General features: G+C 41.9%; 1 protein-coding gene across 1 annotated transcript in view; it reads right to left on the bottom strand.

Moving 5' to 3' along the window:
* Nucleotides 1-23,821, bottom strand: part of ADAMTS20 (ADAM metallopeptidase with thrombospondin type 1 motif 20) — a 1,463,844-nt gene that overhangs the window by 1,118,383 nt on the left and 321,640 nt on the right. Inside the window, exon 5 of the mRNA XM_078648053.1 lies at nt 9,574-9,657. Coding sequence (XP_078504179.1) covers nt 9,574-9,657 — 84 coding nt within the window. The remainder of the gene's footprint in view (nt 1-9,573; nt 9,658-23,821) is intronic.

Below are 23,821 nucleotides of genomic sequence, written 5' to 3'. Positions count from 1 at the left end.
GAGTTTTCAATCTGGCCACAAATACCAACCTTGGGAGCAGATTTCAACGGCATGGCAAGAATAAGAGCTCTTTTGTCTCAGAGAGAGGTGGCCTTGAGTTCGGCCCGTGAAACTTTCGTGCTTCACATAGCGAACACCCGTACAGAGGTGCAGACCCTTTTCAATACTGATTCACCTTTCCATTTCAGCAAGATGGTTCGGACTATCTTTAACACGTCCTCCACAAAGGCCCTGGCGCACTTTTTTAAAGTTGTTACCAGTGGTCTCGTGACTTCATTTGAGAAAATCTTTGGAGTCATCCCTGCTTTCTTTCATTCTATTTTTTCCACTCTGCTTCGTGGATTCCCATTTTTACTTGCATTACCAGCGGACGCTCTTTTGCTTTTTTACATTTTTAAATATGGATGTCCCTCCTGTGCAAGCTCCCGCCCTGCAGCTGCTGACACTGTTCCGCAATCGCATGCTAGAATATTATGGCACAATGCCGTTGGCGATATTAAGCACGGCATATGGATTATCTTTTCGATTCTCCTACTTCACCTGTGTCCAGCCTGTATTTCACTGCCTGACCTGTGATTTCGATTGGGCCATTGATTTGTGTCTCTGCGGACCGGTTTCTCCTGACGTCGACTTTAATCAGCTGATGACTCCTATCATTACTCACGAGTTGGTTTGTCCTGGCGAAAGGATTATGGCTGTGGCATTGATGCATGGACTAATTGGTCCCTGGAATTTACTGGCGGCAACACAGTCTTTCTTGGAACAGAGCTTTCTTGAAAACCCACCGAGCTGTCCTCTGATGGTGATAGAGGATCTGGTGCTGGGAGAGCACGTATGTTCTTTTCCGCTTTTAAATTGGATGGCTGAACTCTTTTCGGATGAAGACGGTGACTTCCTATTGGAGGCTGTTGCAGCTTATTTTGCATACACAGTTATGTCATAGACCTTTTTCATGTTTGATATGCTGAGTACTAGCATTTCATTGACAATTCATTGACTTATTTGTCAAGTTTTTATTATTTAGCTTGCCTATTGGCTTAAGACTCGATAAAGTACTTGGCTGTTTTATTTTTCTTTAGCATTAAATTTTCCTAGTTTTTAATGTTTTACCTTGCGGACCGTCCACATATAAAGTTGCAATCTGCTCTCATGAGATGGCACTTCTATTATCTTATTCAGTTCGTTTCCGGATCATGGGGAGGTGTCATCTAGGTCCTGGATATCTTTACACCGTGTTAAGTTAGCATGGGCTCATTACCGGTTTAAACGCCATTTTTCCTTTTTTGCAACTTCTGCACACGACACTTAGTTGTTGCTTTAGCTTTCAACCTAGTAGTTCATCGTGGTTTACATGAGAATAATATGTTATTGCTCTACTATCTGCTTTGCTTGTTAAACTATATCTGTACAGCGAGTGCTGAAGTTTCAAGAACAACACGATACAGAATTGTTATGAGGTCTGATCTCCACGACTTCATACTCATAACATAAGTGCAGCTTCTGCCAATTCTGGGCATGAGGCGGGTTTTATATTGCTTTGCCGAACACACATACACAACAGTTGATGCGGTTCACATGAAGAGAGAGCTGGTGTATGCTGATGTGATTCCTTCAAATCTAAGACACTAAAGTATGGGCACGCCCTAAACCAACACAAACAGATCTTCTTAGCAAATAATATAATATGTGTATTAGGGAGGGTGAGATATAAGCAGCCGCGGGCCGTGGAGGGAGTTACGGTGGGGCAGGGAGGCGGGGAGGGGGAGGGGCAGGGTGGAGCCCTCTCCACCCTGCCCCTCCCCCTCCCCGCCTCCCTGCCCCACCGTAACTCCCTCCACGGCCCGTGGCTGCTTATAAGTGTTGCTAACTCTTATTCATTTACAGCATGTTAACATACTGTCACCATTCGCTTTTTATGTACTAGTAACTATGCTGGTAATTTTGCTACTGATAATATGTGTACTTGTATTATCTAAGATACTACGCCTGAGAAGACGGCATTAGTAAATAAACATTTCAAATACACATGTGTTCTTCTTAACTCCATGTTCTGGTTTCTAAGAAATATATAACGACCGACTGTTCATGAGTTCCACGTATCCTGAGGTACTATAAGTTCATATTCTGGATTGTCTAAACATTGAGAGTTTGTTATATCCAATGTGACACTGTACCTAGCTTGCTAAGGGGTTTTTGATTACTAAGGTGAGTTTTGGGGCACCCTAATTCGCCGAGGTTCCAATCCTCTGTCCACAGTTCTGTGTGAGAACAGAAACCCTGCGACAGGGGCACCCCCGACCCTTGCTGGAGCTTCATCACACTTGCGATACAACTCCAGCAATGCGCCACCTTTACGGCACAGATACATCACGCATCTGTGCTGTTTTTGCCCCATGATGCGCCGCATTGTAAATGCAGCACACCATAGGTGACGGAACAGCGGCACAGAATGACTAACACATCCCTGGTGATGCGCCAGTCATCATAAATCTATCCCTATGCTTCTTATCTTGTTAGAGATGAACCGCCATATGTATCATCAAAGTTTTTTGCATTTCCTAAATAGCGAACTTTAAGGAATAAATAGCGATTCTTTACCATTCCTAGTTTGCGATGAGCTATTTGCTAATTACAAATTACCCATTCATTTCCTTCATTTCCATAGGGCGGTTGGACTCACTTTTAGCTCGAACGGCTGAATGGATTTCCACGAAACTTGGCAAAATTGTAGGGACTGGTAGCCCGATGTGCCTTTGCTATGTCTCAAGATATATGCTCCAGTGGTTTTTACGAAAATTAACTTTGAAAAATATATATTGGGCTACATTGGCCTATATATATGTTGGAGCCCAAATGTAGCCCAATGTAGCCCAATGAAGCCCAATGAAGCCCAATGTAGCCCAATGTAGCCCAAAGATGGCCGCCAGAGACAAAAAAAACAAATGTAGCCCAAATATCAGCCAGATGTAGCCCAACTATAGCCCAGTGACAGAATGACCAATCAGCTTCGCAAACCTCCGTTACGCGAAGCGGAGCGCTGTTACAGATATATATCTTTTTTTGAACGTTAATTTCTCAAAATCCACTGGAGCACATATATTGAGACCTAGCAAAGGCACATCGGGCTACCAGTCCCTAATATTTTACCAAGTTTCGTGCAAATCCATTCAGCCGTTCGATTATTATTATTATTTTTTTTTTTTGCCCCGCGGGGCCCTTTTAAAACCTCCACATCAAACCTAGGGGGTCAGCGAGGATCTACTATGCCCCCTTATGGTCATATGCCCCTTCGCTTTGGCCTCCTCTTGTCTCTCGATCCTACCGAGAGACAAGATGGCGGCCGCTACGGACTGTTTGGAATGTTTACAGACGCCGGAGAACCAATCAGCTTCGCTTCACAAAGCTCCGTTGCGCGAAAAGTACGCGAACTTGAGCGCTGCCCGGTCCGCTGTTACAGATATATATCTTTTTTTGAACGTTAATTTCTCAAAATCCACTGAAGCACATATATTGAGACCTACAAAAGGCACATCGGGCTACCAGTCCCTACAATTTTGCCAAGTTTCGTGCAAATCCATTCAGCCGTTCGGGCTAAAAGTGAGGCCAACCGCCCTATGGAAAACTCAATGTTAAAAACACATTTTGGGACCCCCCTTTTTTCTCGGCCCCCCCTTGACGAACCCCCCCCCAAATTTTCAAGGGCTGCTCAGAAACAAAATGTGCCATTTTCCTGAAGATTTCAGCCAATTCCGTCCACAAACGCCAAAGTTATTAGACATAGAATTTTCAAAAATCCCATAGGGAAAAAATCCTAACTATATATACCTACTGGCGACCGCCAGTAGGTAATATATATATATATATATATATATATATATATATATATATATATATATATATATATATATATATATATATATATTTATATTTAAAAATCCAACTAACAGGGTATGTTTTTAACTTTTATGAAGATATCTTTCCTTTTCAGAGGTGGCCATCCTTAGAAATATTGACACACATGCTGTTCTGAATGGAAGTGGTCTACTGAAGGTATCATCTCAGTGCTTTATTATTTTATTACGATGTCCTTAATTTAGAAGTAACACTGTCAAGTGATATTAAATGTAAAACAACCTTACATTTGTGTACAAATAGGGATCAAAAGTAGCATCAAACATCCCCACAGTTGTAAACTCCTATCCATATATGACTGAATAAAATACAAATGGCAACACCAGTTTAGAAACAGAAAACACAAGATAGCTCCACCGTTGCATTGACAGAGTAGCATAGAATGACGGTCTAGAAGAGGGAGCGAGAACAGCTTTGACCGATATCTAACAACAAACTATGGTCCGGATCATGATTTCGGCAGGGTAGTATCTCACTGCCGAATCCGAGCACTTGGGTTTCAGTGCACAGTGACATACTGGGAGCCATGCATGCCAAATGCAGATGCTCACTGAAAGCAAATGGCCCGTAACCAGGGAAGACATGCACAGACAATCGCAATAAATCTGCACCTGAATGTTATTCCCCATTACCAGCTCATTATCTCCTAATAGTATTGTACTGCCATGGAGCTGCCGCATAGTACTGATAATTGTGTGAGTTTAAACATTATAGAGAATAAAATCCTGGGACTACATCATGTTATGCTATCAAAATATCCATGCATCTTACTACCCAGCTGTGTGTACAATATGGCTCGAATCTATGACATAATATCGACAGACAGAATATCTACATACAAAAATTTCGACACAAAAATATCGAAATCAAAAATATCGGAGTCCTATCTTCATAAAGGTAAGTACAAAAATATCGAAAAATTAATATCGTAGTACAAAAATATCGAAAATAAAAATATCGTTTTTTAAAATATATTAATAATAATGTCAAAATAATTTTAAAATACATATAAATTTACAAATATTAAATAAAAACATTAAAACATAATTAAAAAATTAAAACTAATACATATACATTTAAAATAAATTAAAAACGTAATAATTTAATGTAATTTTATTTTTTATAATTTCATTTAATTGATTTAATTTAAATATAAATGTATTTTATTTTTACCCTGCACGCCTGTACCTCAAAAACCCAAAACTGACCCTGAACCCTAAAAATACCCCTTTACCCAAAAACCCAAAACTGACCCTGAACCCTAAAAATACCCTTTTACCCAAAAACCCAAAACTGACCCTGAACACTAAAAATACCCCTTTACCCAAAAACCCAAAACTGACCCTGAACCCTAAAAATACCCTTTTACCCAAAAACCCAAAACTGACCCTGAACCCTAAAAATACCCATTTACCCAAAAACCCAAAACTGACCCTGAACCCTAAAAATACCCCTTTACCCAAAAACCCAAAACTGACCCTGAACCCTAAAAATACCCTTTTACCCAAAAACCCAAAACTGACCCTGAACCCTAAAAATACCCCTTTACCCAAAAACCCAAAACTGACCCTGAACCCTAAAAATACCCCTTTACCCAAGAACTAAAAACTGACCCTGAACCCTAAAAATACCCCTTTACCCAAAAACTGAAAACTGACCCTGAACCCAAAAAATACCCCTTTACCCAAAAACTGAAAACTGACCCTGAACCCTAAAAATACCCCTTTACCCAAAAACTGAAAACTGACCCTGAACCCTAAAAATACCCCTGTACCCAAAAACTGAAAACTGACCCTGAACCCAAAAAATACCCCTTTACCAAAAAACTGAAAACTGACCCTGAACACTAAAAATACCCCTTTACCCAAAAACTGAAAACTGACCCTGAACCCAAAAAATACCCCTTTACCCAAGAACTGAAAACTGACCCTGAACCCTAAAAATACTCCTTTACCCAAAAACTGAAAACTGACCCTGAACCCTAAAAATACCCCTTTACCCAAAAACTGAAAACTGACCCTGAACCCTAAAAATACTCCTTTACCCAAAAACTGAAAACTGACCCTGAACCCTAAAAATACCCCTTTACCCAAAAGCTGAAAACTGACCCTGAACACTAAAAATACCCTTTTACCCAAAAACTGAAAACTGACCCTGAACCCTTATACATACCCCTTAAAAAAACTAAAACATATAAAATTTAAAATATTATTATATACTTACCTATACTTACGTTGTAATGGTATGCGTTGTAAAGGTACCTGCGTTGTAAAAACATGCGTTGTAAACACATGCGTTGTAATGGTTTTTGCAATGTAAAAATTTCGTTGTAATGGTAGTGCGTTGTAAAAGTTGCGTTGTAAAGGTTGTTTCCCCGGTGGATAGCGTAGGGGTAAAAATTACTATTCACACTCCAGAGGGTGCAACAGTAGGGAAAGCGTTGGATAGCATGGGGGTAAAAATTAATTCCCACACTACTCCCACTTTAACACACAACACACTACACATATAAAAAAGACAATTCATATAAATTTCAATTAATCAATTAATAATAATTAATATTACTAAATTGATGTAATTATAAATGAACTAATTAACACATATTAATTACTAATTAATTAACAATAAATACCAACAAATAAATACAATCGCTTTAATTTATTAAAATTAATTATATCACACCCTATCCACCTATAAACACACAACCCACTACACATAAATAAATCACATCATTTAATCACTTAATAATTATTAATTACCAATTAATTATTAATTAACAATAACAAAAACAATAAATATATTAGCACATTAACTCTAATTAATGTAATTAAATAATTAATAATATTTAATTACCAATTAATTATTAATTAACAATAACAATAAATTAAATATATTAGCACATTAACTCTAATTATTTATTGTACTAATTAATATTATTTAATTACCAATTAATTAATTAACAATAACAAAAATGTATATATATTAAAACATTAACTCTAATTAATGTAATTAACTAATTAATATAAATTGATTACCAATTAATTATTAATTATTAATATTTACAAAAATATATTAATTAATTAATTATTATTAAATTACTTCCCACCCTATTCCCCTATAAACCCACAACCCGCTCTGATACTAAAACGCAAAATGTAAACAAATTTACTAATTTTCAAACATACATTACAAAACATATTTAACAAACATATAAACAAAATAATAAAATACATAACACTAAACAAATTTTAGATATTACTAAATTTCGATATTTTCGATATTATTAACATACATACCTTAAAAAAACGATATTCTGTCTGTCGATATTTTGGACATCGATATTCTATACCATCGAAATTAAAACATCGATATTATTGTATATCGATATTTTAATTTCGATATTTTGTCTCACTACCATATGGCTCCTATCTGCCTAGTCCTGTCAAGTGTTCGACGCAGTATTCCCAGTTCTGCAATAATCTTGCATTATTTCACGCACATATTTCCATATGGCGGTGATGACACATGGCTGGTGGAATGCCTTAAAGTTTACATCTGTGTTCATCTGGCTAAACAGAGAGGAGAGGCATGGCAGAGTTTTATATAATGTGATATAATGTTGTGAATGTGATCCCAGATGGTAGTCCTTGAATCTGTGAACTATAATAAATCTTAAGAGCCGCGGTGCTCGAGTCAGACTGACGACACATGGCTGATCTCCTTTGTTATGCCCTACACTGCAAAGAGATTACCCTCCTCCCATCAGAACTTAAATACCTATTGAAGGAATGACGCGTCCTAGTCAGTGATGTTCTACAACCAGCTGCATTAATCGTTATTCTATTGGGCAGGCGGTGAAGCTGTTCGTATACAAATGTACCAGAGCCACAATGGGTATGCTACCCTACTACCTTCGGTTGTATGGGCTACTTGTAGATGTCGCAAGGTTTAATTTTCTTTCTGGGGAAAACCTTTATGGAAGGTAAGAAAAGGTTTTTGTCACGATCCTCCACATCACCTATGAAATACATGATTTGTTTTTCAAGAAACTGCCTTCATTTGCCTCTTCCTAAAGCAGACTTCACTCGGCTTTTTTAAAATGTAAAAAATGCGACCTCGAGGAAAATAAAATATACTTTAATAAAGCTACATACAGTAACAGAAGAAAGCATGACATCAAACAGAGAAACTAAAATAAAGAAAGAAAAGAACAAAATGTGCAAGCAGTGGTGCGGAGTGGCAAAGGTGAGAGCTGAGGGACAGCCCTACTCAGTAGGATATCACACAGGAAATGGAGAATGGTAAGCAAAGGGGGTTCCACATTGTGGACCCTGGCTCCGTGTTTTCCATTATGGTGCAGAAGATGCGTTGTGTGTGTGATCTAGTTGGGGTGTGCTGAAAGAAATGGAAGCACTAAGAACTTGGATTGCACAGGATGATCCAGGGACAGTGATTTAAAGAACAGAGGGCCCTGGGATGGTTAATGGGAATACTCGAGTATCTAGTCAGCGTTTGAGCCTCTGACAGTCATTCTAACTGGTTCCCTCAACAGGATCCTTGGGAAGGTACATGTGATGGGAAGCCAAAAGAGATCAAGTGATGAAGCTGATCACAAAAATAAAATTTTTCCAGCAAACAGTTTATAAGAACATCGCCTGCTGGCTCTACACAATAAGTGTTTTGCATTGCCAAAACCACTATAAAAGATGGAGAAAGCTCATACATAGATTGTTCTTTTAGCTGATATGGCCTCATATTAGTCTTCAGATCCTCTAGCATGGCTTAGATCTGTGTCCCAATAGGGGTTTATATGCACAACTACTTGTATTTTATAATCCCGTTTGTTGTACAGCACACGGATGATCCTGTTTCAAGGCATTTAATATGAAAATACGGTATCTACTTCAGCTGCCAGTCCAGGTGAAGTGCCTGATTTAGAATATGGTGGCTGGCCCACCAGACTGCCTTTCAGCAGAGCCTATGGTCTCTGTGCCCCTGGCAAAGGTCCCGCCACCATATTTAGAGATCACCAACAGGCAGGTGGGTATCTTCAGTAGAGCTGCCACTGCAGTGGTGCACTGAAGGCAGTGAAGCTTTGAGAAGGAGGCTCCATTACTGATGCCCCCGTTCAGCAAAGGTTTTAGCTTCCCAAGAATAAACTCCCAACGCAGGAGTTCATTTTGAAAAACAAAAAAAACAGTTACCACCAAACTACAGGAAGGGAGTTTTCTCCCTTAGTGTGATGGTCATTTTGCAATTTCTCGTCCATGGACAGCCATGGCCATATCTGGCAGGGAACTCTAGTGATAACCAGCCCAGCAAGAATAGGGTGAGGTAGCTGCCACTCTGACCAGACTCCATGTACCAGAGAAGCCCAAGGTTTCCAGTGGTAGAGCCAACTGAGAGTGTATCATTGGAAACCCAACACTTCACCCAACTGTAAATAAAGAAGTCCTGTGGGTTTGTTGTGGAAGGAGAATTGCTGATTTATGGCTAGGTTTCCACTCCACCCAACTCTAAATGACCCTACATCTTCATTGACCAGAGCCTAAACGCGATTTAATTTGTTCTGTTATTGATGTGTGGACAGTATGGACAGTAAGAGAAGAAATCAAAGCATAATATTTTTGCACCAAACACACAACAGACGTCGTCACTTACCTCATCATTATGGATTATTAATAACTTTACAATCGTGATGTTAATAAGATTTCCAATGCTTGGGTCTTTATATATTGCTGCTACCTAGATATAAAACATGCACATTGGTTAGGTTATTTTAAAGCATATTCTATCCTTCTTGAACAAAATTTATATTTATGATAAAAACAGCAATACAATCAAGCAGGAATTGCACATACAGAATTATTATTTATTTTACTTTACTTTTAGTATTTATAGGCACACCAGATCAAAAAATCTTAAGATCTACTTGCCGCTGTAGTCATTGACATTGTATACAGTTGGACATAATCTTAAGAATGACTAATATTCTGCAGCAGTATGGTGTCAAGACAGGTGGACATGGTATGCTATCCGAACCAGTCACCTATTAGTCCTGTGGAAGGAGAGAAACAGTTTGATGAACACTGCCACGAAAGGCAGCTTCAGTGTTTGGAAGAGGGCCAGAAGTCCTTGTTCAGACCACACATCGGAAAGATGCAGGCAGTGCAAATTCCCAAATGTGACATTTACTGATCGACGATCATTGACAGCACAATAAACCTGCAAGGACTTAATCGCCAGATGTAGCCACTACAACAAGGTTTAAGTGAAAGTTTATGAGAAACCGCCAGCAGAAACTAGCTCTAAACAGAAACTTCTCTTCTACGCAAAGCTGGGAAACAGCTGGCCACGAGATGATTGCATTTGCAAGACAGGTGGGTTCCACATATAATAAATTCCACATAGCTAAACCTGCTGCACAGGCAAATACAGGAGAGATCAAAAGAAGTGATGCGGGTTAGTCCTTTGACATACACAGGTCTTACTTGCTTTTAGGGGAAGGAGAGTATGTTTTCCAGTTTTGTATGCATATTATTTTAAGGTTAATTCCTGTAATCACTAATTCAGATTGTCACGCAAATGATAAAGTCGCTCCAAATTTATAGAGCAGTATAGGTTCTGTTTTGGGGATATTATTGATTATACTAAGAGCTCAGAAACAAGTGCAAGTTTTAAGATAGAAAAAGGGATTTCGAAAGAACAGCAGTGTTTATAAGAGTTCATTAATAAGAAGATGGTAGCATAATTATTGATCTTTAGTGATTTAAGCAGGAAGAAAGAAAGAGGAGGGAAAAGAAATGACTGAGACATCCAAAACCAGCGGTGCATAGAGTTAACCTTGTGTGAACTCAAATAGTATAGAGTGCTTGCCTTTCTAACAGAACAATGAATATCTTTGGCTAGCCTACTTAAATAACCAAAACAGAACCTATTCTGCTCTGCTGTTCTCTCCTTACATTCACTGTTATCACACCCATAGGGTGTTTTACCTGCACTTAACCTTTCTTTGGCTGGGGTCGCCATTTATTCATTCTTTACTTTTAACTTTTTATTACTTTTTCCCACTTCAACACACAATTTTTTATCTTTACAGCCTTGAGAAAGCCCTGGCGCAAATCGCGTAACACGTGTCGGCTGTCAATGTTCGAATCTGCACCAATAAAATTCTATTTTTCTATAAATTTGGAGCGACTTTATCATTTGAGTGACAATCTGAATTAATGATTACAGGATTCAACCTTAAAATAATACGTATACAAAACTGGAAAACATACTCTCCTTCCCCTAAAAACTGTTCAATTGTAAATCTCTAAAAGGTCCAGAGTTTTGAGTATGTTCCCTCCGTCCTCATAAAAACTTCTGTGAAAACAGATATAGTTCTGGAATCCTTGGACCTTCTTTGCCTTTATACAGGTCTTACTTGCTGTAGCATAAAAGTTGACCCATCATTGCACCACTTCCAGAGTGGCCTCCATGAGAGTGGCTTTATTTGACCCAGAACATCATAGATGTTGAATAGAAGGTGACAGAGTGTCTTCCAGACATCGTGGTGATGTAGGCAAATACACCAGATCATGCGCTATATGCACCCTACGGCTCAGACTAAGATAAGCGAATGCAGAATGTCAAGGCGGACATATGGAAAGTATTGCGCTGCTAAAAAGAACATGTATGCCTGAGAACTTTAAGAGCGTTTAGGAAACAGCTAGAACCCATTTGTTTCCAATCCAACAAAACGATCATTTAAACAACTCACAGCAGCTTTAATACTCCAGAATATCTGCCTCATTGGCCCTGAGACACGTCTTTGCGAATTATCCGTGCACCGCACAAATTTCTATTCATTCATTCAGAAGACAGATGTCCAGTATAAACAATCTGTGATATTTACACTGCAACATGTGCACGAAGTGCAGGGTGTAATCCAGTATTCTAGCTTCGTTAACACTGCAGTTCTATGCTATGTGAAACTCAAAATGTAAGATTAAGGGTGAAAGAGCAGCCTTACAAGGCACATCTACACAAAGGTGATCTGGTGTGTGGCAGTGGCATGTGAACATATTTTTGGCAGCAAGCTGTAGTGATTTGGAGTTCTGGCTCTAGAATAAACACAAACTCTATAAATCAATTTGAAATAAAGGGGATATTTACAGTATGTCAGAGCATTGTGTCACTCCAAAATTGGTAACGCCACACTCTGAAATTTTTGAAAAGCAGAGATGTGCTGTATTTACAAAAATACAGCGCACCCCTGCATTTCCCCTAGCACTGGCACTAGAAAAGCTGCCTAGCGCCAGTGCAGGCAACCTTGCGCCCTGTTGCAAGGGTGCCTGCTCTGCAGGGGTGATTGTTTATGTGTATCCTGCACATAAATAATCTTTAAAGGCGATTAGCCGTGTCTCTGTATGCTGCCCTATGCAGCACACATAGAAAGAGCAAAATATGAGGAGGAATTCATGATTTCTCTTCTATCACTGGTCTAAGACCAGGCATTCCCTGATCTTAGATTTTGGCACTACCAAACCTTGTAAATATGGGCCAGCGTCAAAAAGCATATGGTGTTGCGGTGGAATCCACAGCAACACCCATATCCCGACCCATTGCCGCAGTGGACAGCTGCGGGAAGGGGCATATTTACAAGGTGGCATTAACCCACGTTAAGTGGCTTAACGCCACCTTACAAATATGGAGTAGAGCGCAATACCACCGGAGTATCAGAAAAAATGCCACTCCGGTGGCGTTAGGGGCTTGTAAATATCCCCCTAACAGGTACGGATGAACTATATGCCATTACAATCCTACCCAAAATGACATACAGATACATAGGCGCCTAAAATATGTAACATCCAACTCCCTTCTATATCTACATGTTAGGAACGTTCACCACCACTTATATGAGTAGAGATAATATTATACAATGAAGACAGGCTATTTAATGTGATAGAGCAACATAATGATTTGCACACCTTAGCAAAGGCAAGCAATTACAATATTTAGGTCATGCAACCCAACTTTTAAGGTTTGTATGGGAAGACACGGAGGCAGCAGAATAGGCACTGCAAAGATCAGGTTTGAACACATTCAGTTAGTATGCTGAAATGGTATGGTACCAGAATATCTTCTCAAATAATTATTGTCACCTAAATATTGTAAAAATACAACATCTACACGCAATTCGAGTTAAAAAAAGAAACTCTACACCCAGTTCGACGATATTGTGGTAATGTTCTTGAGATTATATTTATGTCGGACTGAATACCTGTACATGATATTCTGACATGCAGCCTGTCGAATTAAACATGATCTATGCTAACTGAAGTTCAAGTTCATCTCTGCAGTTTTGAAAAAGAACAAATCCTCGAGAACAGCTGAAAGAGGACGCATCACGCAATGCAAAGGCCATAAGGTGTGATTAAAACAATGTAAAAGCTGTCCTATTTTGAAACACAAGGAGCTTAATGTTGTATCCTCGCTGCACGTTGGAAAGGAATACATGGATCTGCACGCGGATCTGGATTCTGGGTTGGGCACTCATTTCCCGTTGAGCCAATATTTTTCCTCAGAAACATTCTGCCATGCATTAGCTAAGGTTAGCAGATAACTCCACGACACGGAGTATGACGTCCCCAGAACTGGATTTTCAGTTCCTGAATTCTGGGAATTGTGGTCTTTTTAGGTCTCAGGCCGTCGCACTGCGTAGCAGTGGGTGGAGCCCGACATTTAATGTTTCTTAAAGGGGGCTTGGAACCCGCCCCTCTTCTCCATTGGCTGGCCTAGTAAATGCTGGCCAGCCATTGGAGGAGAGGGGCGTCACTCGGTTCAAGCCCCGTCCTTTTTGGATTCAGGGGCGTTTTTTTAAGCTTCTTTCTTGGTTTCTTTCTCTCCTCTTCCCATTGGCTGGAATTTTACCTTCCAGCCAATGGGAAGTGGAGAGAACGAAAACCACGCCCCGAATCTGAAAAAGACGCTAGTTTCTCCGAGGCATTCCTGCCTCGCCTCGGAGAAACGTGGCCGTGTCTCTGCTCACCCTGCTGGAGACAAGCTTGCAGGGCCATAAACATGACATTGATTTCTCTTTCTGTCAACGTAAAATATTAAAGATGGTTAAATGGATAAAAGCTCTTGATGAGTTCTCAGCAATCTCTTCTGCATTAGCAGCACAGGGCGCTCCTTTAATGGACGGCCGGGCCGGGCTCCCCGAGCTGCAGTCTGCCAGGACGGAGGCCCCTGCTCCGCTTTCTGCTGAGAGCAAGAAAGATCTCTGCTCAGGGTGGAAGCTTCTCTCAGCTTTGCTAGGACTGCAACCTTTTCCATTTGTCTTTTTTTTTTAATGAGAGGGTGAGTAGCGAGAACAATTCATTCCGATCCATTATCAACAGATAATGTATAGGGGTGCTGGGAGGAGGGGATGGAGGGGGTAAATGAATCTCAGCAGTGTTAGCACGGACGCACGCGAAGCCGGATGTTTACTGATCAGAACGCCAACAGCCTTACTCAGCATTTCACCCTTCCGAACTTCATAAAAGGATTACCACTTAGCTGGGTGGCTTGGCGAGCTTTTACACACCAAGAAACACTTCGACGGTGGTGGTGCGCGCTAAAATATATATAAAAAAAAACAACGAAGGAGCGAAAAGAGGAAAGGGGGCGGGGGTGGGGTGGGAGTTAGAAGAAGGGAAGATGGAGCCAATGAGCAAGCTTACCAAGGGAAAAAAAAAAAAGGAAAATTTATTTTAAGACTTATAGAAAAGATATCCGTACAGGAAGACAGGATGGAGATGGAAGACAGGATGGATATGGCGATAGATGGGGAAACTGACAAAGCTGGAGTCGAGGCAAACTTGATGAAAATTAGACAGAAACACAAACATAGGTGGACAGACAAAGGGAAAGTTGGGGGCGGTTTTAAAAAAATGAACGGAGAGAAACGGGGTAGGGTAAAGAACTTAGGACAGATGTACTGAGGAGGGGAATAGAACAAGTGAAGTACGGCGGGGAAGGGAATGAGGGGCACAAAGGGAGGGATTGGGGATAGAGAAGAGCTGATAGGACTGAGGTGAGTGAGGAAGCGGTGTGACTGATGGGGAGGGAAATGCAGTGTGTGGAGTGAGTAGTGAAGTGGAAGGTACTGAGGGCAGTGAGGAGAGGAAGGGACTGCGAGGGCAAGAAGGACGGAAGGAACAGAGAGGGAGTGAGGAAGGGAAGCTGGGAGCAGAACTTTAAGTGGGCCGGGTCCTGCCGGTGCTGAGCACCGGCACTTCTAAAAAGCAGGTGCCGAGACGGGTCTCTATTGGGCTCTCTATTTTTGCCATCGCCATCAGGGTGAAAATAAATCGTAATTCTGCAGCAGTGCCACCCTTCACTGCCTGTGATGTAACTACAAAGGGACTACTTCTAGTTCTTGCACAGTCTCATCCTTTCAGAACTGAAGCGTTTTCAATATTCTATACAATGGAGCCACAGTTGTTGCTTATTTATCTTATGCAACTAACAACCATTGACAAAGCCAATAGTCCTGGCTTGTTGTAGGTGTAATGTTACATGTTGTATGATATATCTGTATACAATGACAGAAGAGGGGAAATACTAGTCAGATGTCACAGTATGCTAAGCACAGATATTTAGCTTTAATGTTTTAAGCCACGCCCTTAATTACATCGACCACACCCCTTTGACAGACTCCCCCCAGTTTTTTTTATCCCACTTAAAGCCCTGGCTGGGAGTGAGAAATGGAAGCGTCTGCGGTGGAGCAAGGAGAGGGATTGACTGAGGATAGAGGAGTGGAGGCGACTGTGGGCACAAGAGGGGAAGAGACTGAAGGACAGCAAGGAGAAGGCGGCACTGGGGGTGAGGATGGGATGTACTGAGGGGAGTGAGAAAGGAAGGGACTGAGTGGAGTGAGGGGGAGAGAGGAGAAGACGGCACCGAGGAGAGGGGGAGAGGCTGAGGGTAGAAGAGGGAAAAGACTCATGGAGAGTGAGTAGGAGGCAGCACTGAGGGGTGAAGAATGGTAGGTGCAGAGTGAGAAAGGGAAGGGACTGAGGGGACTAAGGAGAGCAAAGGGCTGAGGGAGAGAGGAGGAGAAGTGACTCAGTGGGAGAGAAAAGGGGAAGGGACTGAGGCGAGGAGTCGAGAGTATAACAATGAAGGGTGGTGGAGAGGCAGGAGTAAAGAGCTTAAGAGGACTGAGGGGGAGTGATGATTGTAATGCAGAGGGAAGAGATTGGGAGGGTGGTGAGAAGTGAGTGAAGAGGCAAAGAGGACTAGGTAGAATTCAATAACTAAAAAGATTTCTATTGTAGTTGGATCAAAGACTCTGTATCGTCTTATATTATCGTTTACCTGATTGTTTATTGATATTTTATCAGCACATGACTGCTATCCGATCATGATATTGAACTTTATACTGCACCCAATATTATGTTGCGTCACCCTCCTGCTATCCTCACCCTTGTTTCTGTGAAGCGCTTTGATATCTGCAAAGATCTTGTTCGCGCTATATAAAACTCTGAATAAATAAATAAATAAATAAATGAAAGGGACACCGGAAGAAGTAAAATGAGAGGAGCAGGGAGGACGGTATGTATGGCAATGAAAAAGGGTGAAGAGGTTTGGGGGAGCAGGCAGAGTAGGAGAGGCATGAGGACGAGGAATGGGAAGCAAGGATTGGCAGGAGTGAGAGGTCTGTTTCTCCTCCAATCTTGGAATCATGGCCTTCATCACATACCTCTCAAAACAGACATTCTTGTCCTTCCTCCCCACCACCAGCTTCCTCTTGCTCAAAGAGTACCCTTTCTCATTGGTACCTCTTCTCATGTAATGATCTGTCCGTATCTCTCTCAGGGTTGCCCTTAGCTTCTCCCCTCTCAGCCACCTATTTCCTTCTGGGTACCCTTAATCTGCCTACACCTTAGCTCTGCATCTCTCCTAGAGTACTCCTCCCAGTTCTGTTCTCAGGCGAATATATCTCTCCTTGTAAGTCAGCATCATAGCTCTCACATGGTAAATCTTCTACAGATAGTCTTAGTCCTTCTACAGACCCTCATAGTCTTAGTCCTCCTCAGTTCCTCTTTCTGGTTCATAACACTCTCTGGGTCACCTTCCCACAGTTTTCACGTCCATGTTATTCCTCTCTCCAGACACTCTTTTGAGTTCCCTTCACAGTCACACATATTACTCAAGATATGCCTTCTCAGTCCAGTCTCATATCACATTTAAGGTAAACCTCAGTTCCCCACTGCCTCATCTCTCTTTAAAGTTACAGCTGCATTTATTATTTTGTTTTATTTATTAAGCACATGGGAGAACATTTTCTCTGGGTGCAGATCATCCAAATCGAACTGTCCTCTATCTGCCTGAAGAACGTACCAAAAAATCATAGTGTGAATGTTATCTGACATAAATATAATATCCTAAATGTTGTTTGCAATATTATCTAATAATGCCCCTTTTCAATTAATAATGGAAAATCTAAGCCAACTGAGAAAATATTTTTTTAATTATATTTAGGGCACAATGTTTATGTGAGATAGTATTCCTGCATATCACATTCAGATTGTGGACTAAGGGCAGTTGGATCATACCATAAGCCGAAATTTGTGGCCCAAGCCCAAAAGGTGGACATTCATTTTGGTGGCATTCATTATTACCTTTCTATTCTCAATCCCGCACCTCTGTCAGCATGAGGCTTTGCAGTTCCTCTCTCAGTCCAATTTTCTTCCAGAGGTTCACCGTCTGTTCCACACTTTTTTTTAGATCTAAGGGTACACTTTTTCATTTGTCTTCTTAGTTTTGGTAGTTTTTCCAGGATAAACCTTGTTAGTTTCCCTCTCAGGCTTTTGCATCTCTTAGTTCCTACTCCATTCCTCTCCCAAAGTTGCTCATTTCAATTCCTCTCTCAGGTTCATACCTTTCTTAGAGTATGCCTCCAAAGGCCCCTCTCAGTCTTGTATCTCAACCTGTTGTCTCTGCTCACCCTGCTAGACACAAGCTTGCACAAAGAGGCTGAAGCATTGTGCCTTGAGAGCTTTGAGGTGGAGGGGGAGACAGCTAACTCTGTACAGCCCTCTCCCAACGGTCTTAATTACACCTCCCACCAGCAAGCGTATACAGTAAGCCTCTGTGCTGTTCGCACTGTCGGCCCGTCTGTTAGCTGGCAGTTTGCGGCCCACTAGATCGATCCCTCGCTGGGGTAGCTTTACAGCTCGGTGGAGCAATACTAAAGAGAGGGGGTGGCTAGATACCTTCACTTTCACCCCCTCTGCCCAAACTTGCCGCCTTCCGGGCTCAAGTCTCGATGGATGTCTCGTCACTGGTGCGGATCCTTTTCCGCCTTCAATTTCTTTCCCCGCTTTGGGCCCAGCAAAGATGCTCGTGCCTCGGAGCAGAGTTGCATCACCCAACGAAGCTTGCGTTTACTCTTCTCCGCGTCGGTGATTACTGCATTTTGTGTCAGAGGGCCGCCTCACCTCTCCGGGCGCTCTCCGAGCCTGCACCACTCCTCACCGGAGCTCCGGCCATCACACCGAAGCGCCATCATTCGTCGGCGAAGTGCTGGGGTCTCAACAGCTGCTGTAGGCCGTGCTCAACTGCGTCTGAAACTGCCTAATGTTCCGTCTCGTCCGGGGACCACCACAGGGGTCTCAGACATGTTTTTCCAGCTCAGATCATCGACTTTGATCAGGATAGTGTGCTGATTTGTAAGGTTTAATGCTGCGGACGGTCGGAGCTTTATTGAGCTGTGGTCATCTCGGTTGACTGTTGGTCACGCCCCCGATGACAGGAAGACTGTTAGTTTTGGTGGCAACGAAGGGAGGTGCTGATATAGTGGCAGCAGCATTGGTTGTGGACACCACTTATAGAGGGGGATCACTATTATGGGCTTGCCATGGTGGTTCATGTTTGCTAATTGAGAAGGGAAGGCCGTAGGTAGCATAGTGGTGATCAGGGTGGGCCATGATTTGAAGTGGTCGGTGTGGTACCAAAATATTAAGTATCAACTATTGACCTACACATGTATTGATTGACTCCTCAATATCGACTGGCACTTTATTAGAAAGGTATATAGATGTGGATTTAAAAAAGAAAATCTGCAATGCCGTGTGGAAGGCTACCTCTGTAGCTATTATTCGGAGTCAATATATATATGCAGGTGGATATTTCTGTACTGCTACTGTGGAGGTGTGCTGATGGCAGGAGCAGTGTTGGCCATTATAGTAGAGAACCCATGCAGTGGTGTTACTTGGGGGAGGGGTGGGGGCAGCTGCAATGGTAATGAATGGAGGAGGTTTTGGAAGAAGATGTTGTGATGATGAAATGGGAGAAGAAAACGTAGGAGAACTCTGCAGTGGTGATGCTAGTGTGTGTGTGGCTCTGTGTGTGTGCGCGGCTCTGTCTGTGTGTGTGTGCACGGCTCTGTCTGTGTGTGTGTGTGCGTGGCTCTGTGTGTGTGTGCGTGGCTCTGTCTATGTGTGTGTGCGCGGCTCTATCTGTGTGTGTGTGCGTGGCTCTGTCTGTGTGTGTGTGCGCGGCTCTGTGTGTGTGTGTGTGCACGACTCTGTGTGTGTGCGTGGCTCTGTCTGTGTGTGTGTGCGTGGCTCTGTATGTGTGGCTCTGTGTATGGGTACAAATGCAATAAGTTTTGCATTTGCGAGCAATTAAGCTATTGCCATTGTAAATGACAATACCATTTTGTTTTCTTGTTTCCTGGTTCGCGTGTCCTCTTTCCTTCCCTGCTATTACGTGCCAGAACCTGCGGTGCCCACCGCCTTACCACCCTCTGCTGGCTGCCTCAACGCCACTCACCGACAACGGAGACATGGAGGCAAAATTGGCTAATAGGTATGGAGGGGGGCGGGGCGCTACGTGTTTGGGTGGCGGTGTGGCTCGCTGTGTGTGTGGCTCGCTGTGTGTGTGGCTCGCTGTGTGTGTGTGGCTCGCTGTGTGTGTGTGGCTCGCTGTGTGTGTGTGGCTCGCTGTGTGTGTGTGGCTCGCCGTGTGTGTGTAGTTCGCCAAGTGTGTGTGGCACTGTGTGTGTATGGCTCTGTGTGTGTGTGTGGCTCTGTGTGTGTGTGTGGGGGGCTCTGTGTGTGTGGGGGGGGGCTCTATGTGTGTGTGTGTGTGGGGCTCTGTGTGTGTGGGGATCTGTGTGTGTGTGTGTGGGGGGCTCGCTGTGTGTGTGGGGGGCACGTTGTGTGTGTGGGGCTCGCTGTGTGTGTGTGGGGCTCGCTGTGTGTGTGGGGCTCTCTGTGTGTGTGTGGCTCTGTGTGTGTGTGTGTGTGGCTCTGTATCCACGAATACTCTCTACTACTCTCTAATGCTCACCTATTGCCATTGTAAATGACAATACCATTTATTTATGTTTTAAGAAAAAAAATGATAAAAAATGTCATGAGCAATGCCAATAGCTCTACCTTTAATAATGCCGAGACCATTGCATTGTAAATGCTTGTTTACTTTAGTTGACCCACTGGAACTCACACTACTGAAAACAGTGATTTGAAACAAAAGCTCAGTATTGATGCATTGCTTCCTTGGTGGCCTGGAGCTATCTGGTAAGGTTAGGCATTATCTGGAGGAATATGACCAGGGCAAATAGTTTGGAACCAGTAAAAATTGTGGTTTTATTGTGTGGTAACGTGTTACTGGAAAGTAGTCCTTCATTTCACCCCGTGGTACTCGGAATCAAGAACTAAAGCTGCCCAGGCAAAAACTGCTAAATGTGATAACACTACTTCCAAAAGGCGATTCTACTGTCTGATATTTCCACTCAACCTGCAATGAATACAATGTATAAAGACCTCACACAACATGATGGCTTGAGTGGTGACGTATAAACCCTCAGTGTGTCCTTAATATCTGGTAGTACATCCAAGCCTTCTGTGTAATATGGAACAGCTACAACCTGTCCTCTTCCTGGATCCTCTGAGATGTATTCAAATTACTCTGTTCCTCCTTCCTGTAGAGTGTGCCCCAAAGACAATCCTCCAGGGAAAAAACACATCTCTACAATTTGACCCTACGGCCTAGATCAGCAATGCTTGTTGATATAGTACTACTCAACACGATATCCCTGATATTTTGGGCATCTCCCTCATAAGAATGGCTGGTCAACCCACATGTATAATATCTAGAATAGAGGGATTAGTGGTGCCAAGGAGACCTACTCTGAAGCAGTTTATGTTACATACTAGGGATTTTGATACACATGACTCCTTGATTGGTGCAGGGGATTTTAATACAACATTTGAGCATCTAGACTTTGATGGTGAGTTCCCTACTGAGGCTGAGGACGGAAAATGGAGTATCCCCCTTTAGCGATCCCTCCGGGGAAGTGGAGCACAGATGCTGCTTATCATCTGATGTCCTTGTCTTTGGTTTATGGTCTACGGGCTTGCAATGGTCGCACGCATTCTGATCTTCAAGACTTGCGCACATACAAATACCCAGGCCACTCCAGCAGAATCACAAATTGCGATTCCTTAAATTCAATCGTACTAAAGAAAACGCAAAAAATTGTGATTACAAAAATTGCACGTCCCCAACACTTTCATGCATCACAAAAGGCCATGTTGCGATCACAAACGGACGATTTTTGCGATTCGCACCGTTTGCACTCGCAAAACCCTTTTGATGCATGTGCCCCTATATCTTTAAAACTCATCTACCTCTATGTAACATGTAAAAAAGGTTATGTTGTGCAAAATGCTAACAGGGCTGTAGCCCATCTCCTACTCTACACGTTCAAACTGACATTATAATGGGTTTTTGGGCATATATTGGGGATTTGACCAAAGAATGTTACATTTCCACATATGCTTTACAAGAAACTGCAACAGTTCTGCTTCAACAAGAGATTGCAAATCCAAGTTTGGCCCAGGAACACTTTCTCAATACAAGAGGAAAAAACAGGTAAGTGAACACTTCACACCATGTATGTGCAGCTGCCATTCTAGGCATTGTGGAAAGGGTACAAACCACATCAGGAGGGTTGTGACAATGTTGTGATGGCCTATTAAATGTCTAAGAATTTTTCCAAACTATGAAGGTAATTGAAGGGCAAGCAGGGGTATCAGCTTCTACTTCTGGCTTGATCATTGGTGCCATCGGTTACACAAACTAGACATTCAGTCGGTTGTTTATTCTTTGATTCTAATAATGTCTCTGTGGGTGTGTACCATGCTCTTTTTATTGACCTGACTGGTAGTCGATGAGGGTATTCAAGATCTTTACGTTTCATCATTAAACTATTTGCATTTTCAAAATAATCAGTTTTTTAGTGTGATTTCTACATAAGCGTAAACATTTACTGTATGGTAGATTGACTTTTAAATCACTGTGATGATGACTTTTGTAGTGGAGGACAGTATTTCTATCAGTCACCTTCATGTAGAGGGTAGTATATATGTTGCCTTCTTTATGTTTGATTGTCAAATCTGGGAATTTGATAGATTCCTTGCTCCACTGGACGGTAAGTTTGATGTTGTCAATTAATCATTTCCAAGTCACGATGTTATTTGTGAAGGGATTGTTAATAATATACCGATTTATCCTCATATAGGGCCATAAACATCACTGCTAGCTCTGGAGCAACGGGACATCCCATTGCGGTCCCTTCGACCTGCATATAGAATGGGCCATTGAAGCGAAAACATTTTTTCTCAGTCAGATCTGTACCAGTTCAAGAATTAATCAAGTCGGTACACAGTGCGGTCTTTGTCTTCTGTTTAGAAAGCATACTATGGTTTCAAGTCCTGCATGTTGCGGGATATTAGTATCTAAACTAATAATCTCACAAGTCATTAATATGTGAGTTTCTGATTCAAATGTTATCTGTTCTAATTTGTTAATTACATCAGTATTGTCTATTAAATAGCTTGGGATCTCTGGAATCAAAGGTTTTAAAAACACATCCACATATTTAGCAAAAGGTTAGAATATAGAGTTTACTCCAGAAATTATAGGCCGTCCCGGGGGACTCCAGGGATTTTTATGAATCATAGGGAATGTATATGGCAGGAACACGGATTCTCATTTATTGGAAAAGATTTCCCCTTTTCGGAGATCCGACCCCCATTTAGCCCTTTTGCAATGGATCTACTAATCTCAGCTTTTCTGGATGAAGAGGGTTCACCATCTAATTTCCTGTAGATGTCATTGTCAGATAGTAGTGGGAGTATTTCTCTTTCATAATAGTCTCTGTTCATTACCACAATTGTCCTGCCTTTATCAGCAGGTTTAATAATGATTTCCGAGTCATTCTGTAATCGATTTAAAGTCTTTCAAAATATCATGTTTCACATAGTGTCTCTTTGATTCAATAACATCTAGCTCTTAGAAAATTTTTCCCAAAGGAAATCACTTCATGTGGCATTAGGCAGTCAGAGGAAAAAAGGTGGAATGGTTTCTCAATCCTGAAAAACCGCTGTTATACACATTATCTTTATCTGTTAAAAGAACCTTCAGTCCTAACTTTCTCAAAAAATTATTGATTTCTAATCGGGTTTTAGTAAATCCAGTCTACTCGTTGGGGCAAAGGACAGACCTTTGGTTAAAACTGTTTGCTCTTTATCTTCCAGCGTTCATTTTGATAGGTTATAGATCGGGATTCATTCTCGTTGCTCCATCTGTAAACCTGACTTCTCGTCTGGATCTCTCCTGTACCTTGTCTTGGATTCCACACTCGTCTCCCTCTGCCTCCGTCCCGTCCTCTCCCTAAAAAGTCACCTCATGTAGGGTCCTCTGTAAAGGTGTGGCTCTGTTCTGAATCGCTTGTGTTTGAGCCTGAATAGGAGAAACTGTCTGAAAAGCCAATAAACTGTCTTTTGCTTCTTCCCTGATATTCGGGAGCTATCTAGTGGTATTCACCTGATCCTAAAAATCTGTCTGCAAATATTGATAAACG

This window comes from Lissotriton helveticus, chromosome 1_1 (genome assembly GCF_964261635.1).
Source record: "Lissotriton helveticus chromosome 1_1, aLisHel1.1, whole genome shotgun sequence".
Classification (NCBI taxonomy): Eukaryota; Metazoa; Chordata; class Amphibia; order Caudata; family Salamandridae; genus Lissotriton; species Lissotriton helveticus.
The sequence above is the reverse complement of the archived record's forward strand: the minus strand, read 5'-3'. Positions and strand labels throughout refer to the sequence as shown.